At 36.7% G+C, this 13,008-nt stretch overlaps 1 protein-coding gene across 1 annotated transcript; it reads right to left on the bottom strand.

Annotated features, from left to right (window-relative positions):
• Nucleotides 1–174: 174 nt before the first annotated feature.
• On the bottom strand, nt 175–11,604 carry IL18RAP (interleukin 18 receptor accessory protein; the record flags this gene model as incomplete). Its single annotated transcript, XM_053455988.1, has 8 exons — nt 175–878; nt 4,408–4,587; nt 5,198–5,341; nt 7,260–7,414; nt 8,746–8,869; nt 9,492–9,560; nt 10,438–10,612; nt 11,458–11,604. Coding segments are annotated over 8 exons (1,305 nt in total), but the record flags the coding sequence as incomplete, so codon positions are not given.
• Nucleotides 11,605–13,008: the final 1,404 nt, after the last annotated feature.

The following is a 13,008-nucleotide window of genomic DNA, read 5'->3' as shown; positions in this document are numbered from 1 at the left end:
GCGATGCGGAACCGCCCCATTAGGATACTTCACCTCTGGGATCCAAAATACACAGAAAAAAAAGTATAAAAAAAACTATACTATACTCCCCTGGGGCTGTATTTTCCCACTATCAGTACAAAACTGTAACACTCTGGGTCCTAAATACACACCTTTCACATTACCATACAGGATTATTGCTCACATAGTGTCTATATCAGTAATAACTTGATGAGTTTATAAATAATATTGGTCAAGACATGGTTATTCTTCTCATTAGTGCATCTGTCCACGTCCTTATTTCTATTTAAAAACACCTTTTGTACTACCGAAAAACGATGGATGGCAGGGTTGAACTTGATGGACTTGTGCTGTTTTTCCAACTGTTCTCCTCCCTTGATTACATTAAGCTTTTCTTTGGAACATACAGCTTTGTATTCCTCTTTCTTGATGCATGATGCTACTAGAGTTGAGTTGTAAAGAAAACCTAATAGTCTTTTTTCAATTGACTTTTGTCATGTTAACTAATTTATTTTCTAGAACATTGAAATGGATTTCTTGGTAGTTGAATCATCTGCTTTCTGGTTATTAGGATTTTTTCACTGGCATATAATACCTGATCTTATTCCAAAACTTAGTGTCATAAAAAGAAGCATCAGATCCCGGTTTCCGATGGACCACAGGTAGAGCATTTAGGGCTTTCTTGACAACATTTGGCAAGGTCTCTGGTACTTTATATGGCTTATATTTAATAAGAATTAACTTCAGTGGCTCTTCTAAACAGCAGGTAACAGCTGCTTGTAACTCAAACAAGCTTGGCCCACTGAGGTATTCCTGAGAAAGAATGAAAATGACTCGTCTGCTCCTCTTTATGATTTCAACAACATCTTCAATATAAGCTGCAAATTTAAAAACAAATGCAAATATGGATAAAATATTAATTACATTACATTTTACTTATACTACTATGACAATAGAGGAGAGTGAAAATTAATAACATTGAAATTGACAAAATTCAAAACTAACAATATAATTAACATATGTTAAGACAACTTATGAAAAAAGTTGACAGTGCTCTGATTTTAAAGAAATCCAAAATTGCAACCCAAAATTTGGGATCACTATAATGCATCCAATGGTGTTTAGCTGAGTGTTCGTTGTTGTTCCAAGTCCGGACCATAATATCTGTACAGTATGTATTTTTATTTGAACTATTTATTTGTTTAATGGTTGTTTTAATTGCATTTTTATATTGATCACAAATGTTGTTGCAATTTTTTATTTCTTTCAAATCTGCTATCACCAAATCTGTCTAAATACAGTAAGGGGTAGACTCCCTTCTAATTTTGCTTCTAATTTGTATATATACATAGGGATTAGTAGGGGTTATTCCTTTTATAATATTAGTTTTAATTAGACCTTGGCGCCGGCCAACTCTTCGTGTTCGTCTTCATGGGGAAAACAATCTTCGTATTCCATGAAGGAACACACAGTAACATTCCTGTGTTTGGTTCGGGTGAATATTCGTGTACATGCTTCGTATTAACGAGGTAACCCGTACGCAGCAGCTTTGGCACCAGGATTTTAAAGGTGCGTGCAAGCAACTCTATTGGTCACCGGCAAGGGCCTGATCTGCCATTAACCAATGAAGGACAGCTGCTCTTCATTGGTTGATGTCAGACGAGCTCCCTGCTGGCGATCAATAGATGGCCTCCCCACTCCAGCAGTTAAAGGTCCGTGTGAGCGTCTCTATTGGTCGCCGGCAGGGAGCTTCTCTGGCCTTTAAGTCCCGGGGCCTGGGCAGCCTCAATCAGTGTCCCCCAATTGAAACGTCATGTACCGGCGCTTAGCAGTGTGGTGCGGTGCACAGCAGAGCAGCGAGACAGAGGCCTTGCGTTCCCACCACAGGACTTTTGCAACGTAAGTAAACTACAAAGGGGGAGAGGGTAGATAATGAGAAGAGGAGGTAGATAGTGAGAGGGGGAGGAGGTAGATAAGATAGTGAGAAAAGGGGGGAGAGGTAGCTAGTGAGAAAGGGGGTAGTAAAAATATTGAAATAAATAAAGAGTGAGAATGAGTGAGAGAATGAATTAATGTGTAGATGCATTGTGTGAATGAGCGAGAGCATTAAAGAATTAATGTGTGGATGCAATGTCTGAATGAGTGAGATAATTAAAGAATTAATGTGTAGATAATGAATCATGTGAATGAAAGTGTGAATTAGTGAGTGACTGTATAAGTGTTCGTGTTGTATCACAGATTTATAATTGATTTGTAGAAAGGCAAAGATGGCACAAGCAGGGTGTTTAAGTCTTGGGGTCTAAGATGGCACAGGCAGTGTGTTTATGGGACAAATATTGCATAGGACGGGCTGTTTGTGGACAAAGTTGACTAATGCTATACTATTTGGGGACAAAGATGGCAAGTCCTATGGGTGTAATTTGGGTGATGGTCAGGTTCTATGTGGGCAGTGTGGCCGCCAGGCCTGGCTTTGCGGTTTGCAACATGTGATCTATGCCTGTAATGTAGGTGGTTTTAGCTATACCTTTAATGCTGAGTTTTTATGTGAATTCCAATTGATCTATACCTGCAATGTTGGGGTTGTGTGTTATTTTGCTGATCCATATCTGCTATGCTATGTTTCCATACATTATTTATGCATACCTGCAAATACAGGGACTGTATGTCTTATTCAATTGATCAATACCTGCAGTGCTGTTTCCATTTGTTTATTTGATCTAAACCCTGCAATGCTGGGTTTGTGTGTTCTGTTGATCTATACCTGCAATGCTATGTTTCCATACATTATTATTGTATAATAATTGTATGTCATATTTAGTTGATCTATTCATGCAAGTGCTGTTTTATGTGATGTTCATTTGATTTATACCTGAACTACAGGGAGTAGTTACATACCAAGTAAAAGAGAGGTATGAGGGGACAAAGGGACTCTGGGGATGATTACGGGGAAGAGGACCTCTCAATGTCACGGTAGGGTCAGAAGGAGGGAAGACTGCACTGAGTGATTGCATACTAGGGAGTGTGAAGCGGGGCCCAAGGAAATGCTTGCGTAGGGTCCCGTTTTTTTTCAATGTAAAATGTATTGGCAGCAAGATCTAATATATATATATATATATATATATATATATATATATATATTGTCTGCAGGATCTAATATTTATATATATATATATATATATTGTAAGCAGGGTCTAATATTTATATATATTGGCAGCAGGAGCTAATATTAATATATATTGTCAGCAGGGTCTAATATGAAAGAATGAAACTGCCAGTTCAGCTGTTATTTTGAAATCATATTTCAATCATGGTCTTTACTTCAAAGAGATAAGTGCATATTATGTAGTTAAAAATGCATGTCTAACATATATATGCATTTATAACTACATAATGTGTACAATCATTACAGACATGAGCAGATTCAGAGTATTAACCCCTCTATTACCAGACATGAGCAGATTCAGAGAATTAACTCCTCTATTACCAAACATTACACACACAGTCACACAAACAAACACAGCCACACATACAAACTCATGTCTGTAATGCTTGTATGTTTATTATTAAATCTGAAATCAACATGGTTTCCAAGGCTTTGTAATAATTAATATATAATAGTATAGGTGAATCAGTGTGTGAGATATATTTAGTATTTATGCGTATGTGAAGGTGTATATATATATGTGAATCAGTATATATATCGCATTTGCTTGATTATAAGACAACCCCCCAAAATTTGAATATTAATTTAGGGGGAAAAAAGCCTTAATATAAGACTAGCCCCAGAAATGTGTTATACCCCGCTATATGCCACTCTGCCCCCAAAAATGCCTTATACCCCTAATATGCCACTCCACCCCCCCCCCCAACTTACCAATGCATCCCTAGTCTTTCCCCCCGTGCTTCAGACTCCCTGGTGTCTACTGGGTGATGCAGGTCCCCTGCAGTGCTGTGAGGGATCTGGATCTTAGTCTTATAGTCAGACCTCTATTTGAGGTTCGATTATAAGACAACCTCACATATAAGACGAGGGGCATTGGCTCTAAAAAAAAACCCTTGTCTTATAATCAAGCAAATATGGTCTATATATATATATATATATATATATATATATATATATACATCTGTATGTGTAATCTCATGCGCTTCATAGTGTGTCCCTGAATGGCAGAAAAAAAATGTGGTCACCCTACTTTGGTGAGGCTGCCTGGGACATATAAACACAATGTATGCCACTTAATGATTTCTAAGCTCCTGCAACATGTGCGTCCACAGTTGCATGCACCCTCTAGTTCATATAAAGCTTTGAGCATGTATTGCTCACCATAAACATATTGAATCTAAATATTAAATATAACATATGTTTGTTCTACTTATTTGGAACAAAAACCCTCAACAACCCCTCACCTCCTCCTGGCAGAATGTCTCTATCAAGGATACAGAGCTTGTAATTATATTTGTCCTCTAGTACGCTCGGCAACACTTGAGTTGCAAATTTTTCTTCATCAAAGCTGTCTCCACAAGTCAATGCATGAGTTTCAGAGCTCTGCTTTGCATATGAAATGAAAGCATCAAATTCTTTGGAATCTACAAAAACAAGTACATATGTTTACAACTTTGCCAGTATGCGTGAATAAGTACCGTATGATTCAACTAGCAGTATTTTCTGGGTAGTACTATCATTAATCAATCTGCAATAGTAAGGGAGGAGTCTAATTAGATATTTTTAATAGGAATTGCATATAAATCAACAGAATGGTAGGGAAAACATACAGCTAATCACATGCATATAGGACACAGATAAGCACATACACAGAAATGTTGTACTGTGGAATTAAGTATTATCTACCAAGAGGAATACAAAGCTGTATGTTCCAAAGAAAGGCTCAACGCTGGAATTAAAGGGATTGACACCCATTTTCCACTCCAGCATTAAAGAGCTGTAGAAGTTTTGTACTCCAGCATTAAAGGGGTTAAAACATATCACTCCAGCATTAAAGGGGTTACACCCCATCCTCCTATGGGTGCTTACACCTTTCTTGATACAAATATGTTGTGTTGAGGCCAGTTTTTCCTGTTTTGAACTAAGCAGTCTTATTTAATCCCCTACCTATAAGGTGACCCTTAGACCAGTGTGGCTGCTTAAGGTATTAGCGCCATCCCTGTATATCTTGTTTTGTAGATCTGCAGAATTTACCTCTAATAGTCTCATCCTTTGCATAGTGGTTTCGATAAAGCAGCACAATCTCAATCCAGTATAAATACAGCATCCCACTGCCGGCTAGCGCACACAGAAGAAGTGTCACGGATATAGATAGTACATACACAAAGAATACTCTATCTGCTCAGACAAAAGAATTAATGGGGAAAAAAAACAGTTTAGAATTTTTGCACTTTCCTGTGGGTGGTTGTGGTCAAAGAGCATTGTAGTGAGAGACCTAAGAGAAAACAAATATGAATCTAAACATAATTATAGTATAATTGGCAATGCTATCTTGCTGCATAAGACAACAGGCAATAACAAATTAGAACAAAGAATGTATAAATCATCATGATATGTGAGGCAGAGTTTGAAAGAAAAAAATCAAAAACAAAAATGGAAATACACTAGTTTGTACAGTAGGTGGAGGCAGTATGCTGACAATATTTACAATACAAAAGTAAATGTATTTAACACTAGTGTAATCATTTTAAGGGCATTTAGCTGAACACCTTATGGAGCTGGGTTACTCAACACCTACAGGACCAGAGTAGTTGCAATATTTTGCTACATTTGTATTTCAAGTTTGGCAGATAAGAACCCTTGGGTCCCTCTAGTCTGCCCATTTTTCCCGATACTAGGTATTCAAACCCCTGTCAGTCCCCTATCAGTCTCTTCCTTTCAAATACCCTTTTCCAGAACAGCCCCGGAGGGAAAGAATTGGACAGAGGGGCCCCATGAATGTAGTGCGGACGAGGTACCCATGGTCAAGCCTGGTTAAGGGGTTAAGGCATGACTAGGCAAAATTTTGGCACTGAAAGTGTTAAGAATTAGTGGCACGTGCAGGGCCAGAGAGGAGGGGGTAATTAGCCTCCCTGAGGGGTATAAAAGGAAGGGTCTTTTCACTACAGGGGCAATTATTTTAAAGTGAATTTTCCCGCCCATCCCTCCCCTCATTTTCGGCCTTTGCCGGGTACTCAGGTTTTTTAAGCTGGTACGGTGCAGGAGTTAACCATCTAGGTATGGTTACTTCTGGTGCACAGAGGTATAAGTGCAGGACACTCCAGGGGCATGCGCCCCTGTGAATCGTATGGTCATGTGACTGCTGCGCTAGGGGACGCCAGCAGTTCCAGCAGGGATACAGGTGGTTACGCCCATACCAGCAGGTTACTTATTTGGTTTTTAATTGGTTACAATTGGTTATATGTTTGCTTTCATTTTGACGATAAATATTGATATATTGTGTCAAAATGTGTTGTGTTAATATTTGACACTTTGTAAAACATTAATAAAGGTTGAGTGTCGCGGTGCTGTAGTTATTTTAGTCCGCACCGCGGACAAATAATTCCATCTGACGATTAATAAAATTTTTGAAATAAAGAAGTGTCTCTTGTTTTATTTGTAAAGAGGTACCGAACACTGGACGCTACTTCATTCATGATATGGTTTGTTATATACCCTTAAGTGTTTAAAAGTTTCTATTATATATGCTCTCTAGCTTTTCTTCCAAGCTTTTCATACTAAAATCCCTTAGTCTTTCCTGATAATCTTATCCTTCAAACCCCTTACCTTTTTAAAGCCCTACTCTGAACTCTCCTTAATGTATCTATATCTTTCTGCTTGCCTTTTCCCACGTTGCATTGTCTGCTTACCTTTAAGTCATCAAAAATTATTACTTCTAAGTCCCTCCATTGTCACAGTTCCCCAATGATATATTCCTCTTTGGTATTTTTATGTCCCAAGTGCATTATTTTACACTTATCAACATTAAACTGCAGCTGCCACACTCTTAAACATTCTACTAATGTATTTAAATTATTTGCCAATTGACATATTCCACCCAGAAGGTCTATCTTGTTGCAATTCTTTGTATCATATGCAAAAAAGACATACTTTACCATCTAGACCTGCTGTAATATAATTAATAAAAATATTAAAAATGCTCTGAGCTCCTTGAAAAGAGGGACATCAGGGGAGGAAAATGCCCTTGTTTAATCATGTGAACTTTTGCAAGGTATGAAATAAGCCATTTTATTGTGTTTTGTGCATACTGTTGTACCTGTTTGTTTTCTTAGTAGAGTAATCTGTGCTATTGCATTTCCAACTAAATTCTGAGCATAGCAACGATAAACAGCATTCAGATCCTTTGACGTTATTTCATCCAGAGTCGTTGTCAGGACACAGTGAGTGCCCACAACATCTTTTTCATTGTTACTTCAAGAGAATAAAGGAATATTCAGAGAAAGCACATAGACCAGTTCCACAAACAAGTTAACAAATTCGATTAATTTATACATAATTTACTACAAAGAAACTAAATCCCGGAATCCCCTTACAGTGTCACTAAGAAAGCATTGTTTCCCTCCATTTACTTAAAAGAAAGAAAATAAAAACGCTTAAAAATAGGACTGTGATCCAAAATATTATTTTAAATGTTTTATTCATGAGATTCCAACAAGTTACAGGTAAAAGAGCAGGAAGTGTACCTTGTGTTTCCTAGCATGTGAAATAACTATATTGATTAAAAAGCAAGCATCATCAGCATACCCAATGAATGCTCCGAATTTTACCAACATCACGACCTTTGCTAGGTCTCTTGTTCATACTACAATGTCTTTAGGCAGGGGAGTGGACTTACTCCACACCCAATTCACATTTTTCAGGTCCAAGGTGCCCAGTTGGTTGTAGTAGAGCCCAGGAACAGTAAGAAGCTTACCCATGCAAGTACACTTTTAACTATTGAGACATTGTAGAGTACATGCCTCTTAGAAAGCAGAACACAGTACATAGCCAGTTAAAGGGCCGGGCAGGTAAAGGTATTTTAGTAACCATTGCCTACAAGTGTTCAGAGCTTTTACATTCAAGACCAGCAAGAACATGAACACTTGTAGTTACACCATATCTCCACAGGGGCAGGGGACCTACACCTTTCCCAACCCACCTAAGGCAAACCTGGGGCTATCCCTACCCTTGTCTACAGATAACTATCCTAGAAGAAGCAGAGCTCTGGAAAGTTCCCAGGTATGGTAGTCAGACAACTGCTTTGTCTGATATATAAATGTTAATATTTTTTATCAGCTTAATGTAAGGGACAAAGACTTCCAAGACCAAATAAACATCAAATCATTTAGCAATTTATAAGTATTTATTCTAGCTCTTAGACATATGGTATGCTGAGGGATATAATGTGTGTTGATAATTATGTATGTATATTATGGCACTGACATTTTCCTTTTATTTCAGTGTAATTCTCATCCAGTATCTTTGCAACTGATGCAACTATTGTGAAAGATAATTTTGTAATCCATCAATTCAGACAGATGCTAATGACCTTTATGCGATCACAGTTACTATAAATATTAACATTCTTAACATACAGAGTTGAGCCCATTTTATGATGCGGTTCATGATTCATGTTCGCTGTTTACTCAGTGAAATAAAACACGAAACAAAATGAAAGACAAAATACAACACTCATATCAAGGACTCCAAAGAACAAACTTGTTTACATATATATATATATATATTATACTGTTTTTTCTTACCAATTTTGTGTTTGTTCAATGAGCTTTTCTTTGGATTGGGGATGCTGGCTTGTCCATTTTATATGTGGCTTAAAGTTCTGCTCATAGCCAAAGCGTACTCTACATGTAAGTTGAAGAGGGTTTCCTGAAGAAACACAAATAAGAGATAATATGCATTATAGTTGTATGCCTTATGAAGAAGCTGCAGCTCTCTCCATCAGTTATTGCTGCTGTTTGGCTGCTTGCAGCAACCAATTAGTGTCAGGAAAGATTTCCCATTAAAAATTAAAAGCGCATGTGCAGAGGTTTTTTCTTTAGACTTCATTGTGACGTTCTCCAAGCCAGCACTGGTATAACAAATGGCAGGGCAAACAGCTGGTGAGAGGGGAAAAGGGCAAATACAGCATGATAATTGAAAGCGACTCCTCATACCTAAACTAATTTCTTAGATACTCGTATGATAGGTGAAGTAATCTTCTGTATTTTTAGATTTTTGTACAGTCCTGATACAAAAGCCCCTTTCCCACTGCATATGTCACTAATAGTAAAGCTAAACTCTAGCTAGTATGTGAAGAAGCATTGTTTAATTATGTTATAAGACTTTCTTTGATCGCTCCTGACTGGCCCAGGGAGCTTTAAAATCAATGGAGGACTGTGCTGTTAAGGCATAGTACAAACAAAAATGCTTGGTCTTGCAGTAAAATGCATATTAGTAAAAAAAATAAAAATGAAAGCAATGAAACTGTAAGTCAAACCGTAATCCTTACCAAGCTCGGCTTCAATATGACTGCCATTTTTGGGTTGTAAAATATTAGGAGCATAGCGAGTGTTATTGGCTGCAATATAAAAGAATACATTGCCATTTAATTATTTTTCAAATAGAAATTAATACATTAAGCTGAATTTCTACTCAGTAACATTTTATATATGCTATGTGTCCCAACTTTAAACATTATAAAAACCACACATTTTTAAATAAGAGTTTGCTCATTACTGTCTTTTTTATTACTATGTGTTACAGTACACACTGTGTATATGCATATTCAATGGGAAATTAACATGGAACCACTGGATTGTAATTACATTGCTAAATTTGCGTGGAAAAAAAAGTTGAAAAAAGCAGGCAATCCATAAATTAATGTATTTAAATGCAAGTTGGAACTTTAGTTGCAAGGTGATGTGTGAGCCAGAACTTCATTTTGTTTTCTTTTTTTAAAGCGACGCCCTACCAATGTACTCCTCAGCTAAAACAGGCTTTACTACACGTCTCTCCGCAAATAGTCAGGTCAATTGACACCAGAACAGGCAGTAAAAATTCTCTTTATTCACGTATAAACAGACAAATAAATTTAGCTTTTCCTCAGCCTGAAAATATGGGTATTTAAGGGTATGAAATAAACTCCCACTTAGTCTTCCTGGCAGACTTTTATTGCTGGTGTGATGTAAAGATAAGAGATCAGTGTAACTGGAATATGAGTGCGTATATCACTGTATCTGTGAGGAAGGTAATGCTACTACGTGCCGTACTATTATATTATTGTGCAATGTATGTTATTTATGCCAATGATATGTGGCAGATTCCTAATCAAAACACTTCCTTCATTTTTAATAATTGATACCCTAAACAACAGCCCCTGTACTCTCTGTGCTAAGACAGTGAAGCATCACCGCCTCTATAACACATACTTAGTTCAAAGCCACAGTCCTACTCACCACCAGTGTCAACTTTGATAGAGGATCTCACAGTAGTTTTGCTTCCATTTGTATAAACAACATAATCACATGTATAAAGTCCTGAGTCTTTATCGTAGATTGTATTCAAAATAATGTCCTTGTTGGTTAATTTCAATGATGGTCTTTCATGCCTTACTATAACTTTTTTCCCATTCTAAAAATGAAAGAATTAGAGGACACTATGTAGTTAGTGTTAAAGATAAACATACGGTTAAGAATTTTGTTTGACATTCAACTAAATAATTATTGACACTTAGCACAATAAATAAATCAAATTAGCGCACACAAATGCTTCCAATAATACCAACAGCTTAAACAAATTATAACAAGACTTGTTGTATGTATAGGTATTTTTGTCTATGTATTTGTATAAAGGATATATTGTATCTCTGTATTTGCTAGTGTCTGTTAAGTTAATCAATGGAGCTTTACTGTATACCTTAAAGTAGACCTCACTGCAACTCTTCTGTTTTCACATGTTACACAACCTAATTTAATGTAATACAACAGGAATATACTCCATCTTCAGATGTATACACACCATTAAAATGACATCATTAAATATAATAGGAATGGCCAAAATAAACCTAAAATGCTACAGAACCTCAGAATCAGTAAACATTAAATCCATAGGATTGACAAAAAAACAGTAAGACAATTGTGAAACCTAAAGCCTTTTAATATTTTGGAGACAAATATGAAGATGTCAGTCCAACATATAAAGAACATGTTGTCATAACTACTATTAGAAAGATGTATTAGGTTGGATACCAATTTTATAGTTCCTTGGGGTACTTTGTATTTGGAATGATCCTATTGAGACCCAGAAGATTTCCTACTGAATAACAGGGCAATGATGCGTGGATATTGTAGGAAGCATCAGACTGTCTCGAGACCAATTTTTAAAGCACTGGCCACGTGTCATTGAATGACTTGATATTAAAATTTCATATTCTCAATATAGCTGTTCTCAATGAAGCCATTTTTGAATAAACTCACCTTGTACCATGCAACATTTGACATAGTAAGACCTTTGTGACAACTCAATGAAGGACAGGAAATGGTTCCCTTTGTAGTGATGATAAAAAAGAGGGTTTGTGGTCCATAATTCACACAGTTTTCTTTTCCTTTGACATCAATACTTATTTTTAAGCAAATATTTTCTGTCCTGTATTATTTAACAAAAATAATCACATTTTATGATTCTACCCTCATGTAGAATTTTTTTACAGTTTTATATTAGATTGTTTTTTACTTGTAAGCACTTACTTGCAAATATAAATTCCAGAGTTTTGTTTTACTATTGGTAAAAACCAAAGTACTTTTCCATCCTTCCTTATAGATGAGGCATTGTTGGTTTGAATTTCATTCAGGTCCCCATGCTCGTTTTGAAAGAACCAGGAAATCTTGTTTTTGTGAAATGATGACTTGTTGTAAATATACTGTGGTTCAACGGATGGAGTAACACACGTAAAAAAAAATATCTCTTCGGTAAATGCCTGATATCTGAAACTTGGACTGTCGTTCAAACAATGTGGAAAATCTAAAATCAAAATGGGAAAAGTAAATAAATAATACTAATGTTTGACAGAAAATATACTGATAATTAACCCTGTTAAAAATTGTAGTTTCTACACAGATAAATTACATAGGTAAATTATTCTTACTGAAAACTGTCCATAGTGTGTGTGGGTATTCACATTTATGTTTTTCAGGAACACACAAAAGCAACTGCTTTTGGGGGTGTACTTTGTCTGAAAGCAGTCTCTCATAGGGTTATCATGCAGTAGTCCTTCTAATTCTATAATAGACTACTCCAATTCCATCTCCCCCATCAGTGATAGTGGTTATGCTACACACACTTGTCACGAAGAGCCTGCAATGCACAGACCCCACATAAAAAGCGTGATGGAGAAAATAAATTGATTATAAGGTATAAGTGAAAAGGGCAATGAGACACAGAGGGATCATATAATATGTATGTGTATGAAATAATGTGTATAAAAGGGGAGCGATATAATATACAGATGGATACACAAAGATGGAGGGAATTCTTACTGCACCTGGTGGTAAGCACAGGGGTGCCACTGGGGTTAGTGGTACTTGGAGGCAGTTTTTCTTCTGCGCACCTTGTAACTAAAACACACACACATACTAACATGCAAACTCTCCCTAACACCCACTCATGCTAACACTATACATTATTGATACATACTGTACATGCAGTATCTCCCTCATGTGCATCACAAAATGACCCTAGGCTCACCCCTGACACTCAAATACGATATACCCACATATATTCATGCTAACACCTGTAACTATAACGCAAATACACCCTGACATCAAATGCTAACCGACACACTGAAGTGTCATTTTCTGACTCTTATAGCTCAAAAATGCTTGCACTTATATGCATGATTTAAAATGCACAGGAGCCCATGTAAAATTAACTCCAGCATGCATCTAACATGAAATTAGAGCTGGAGCATTCTTTTGGTAAAAAGCAGTTCCCAAAGTTGACTTTATAAGCCCACTACGGAAGTCCACAAG

Source organism: Spea bombifrons, chromosome 2 (genome assembly GCF_027358695.1).
Source record: "Spea bombifrons isolate aSpeBom1 chromosome 2, aSpeBom1.2.pri, whole genome shotgun sequence".
In the NCBI taxonomy this organism is placed as follows: Eukaryota; Metazoa; Chordata; class Amphibia; order Anura; family Pelobatidae; genus Spea; species Spea bombifrons.
This window is presented reverse-complemented; position numbering and strand designations above follow the sequence as displayed.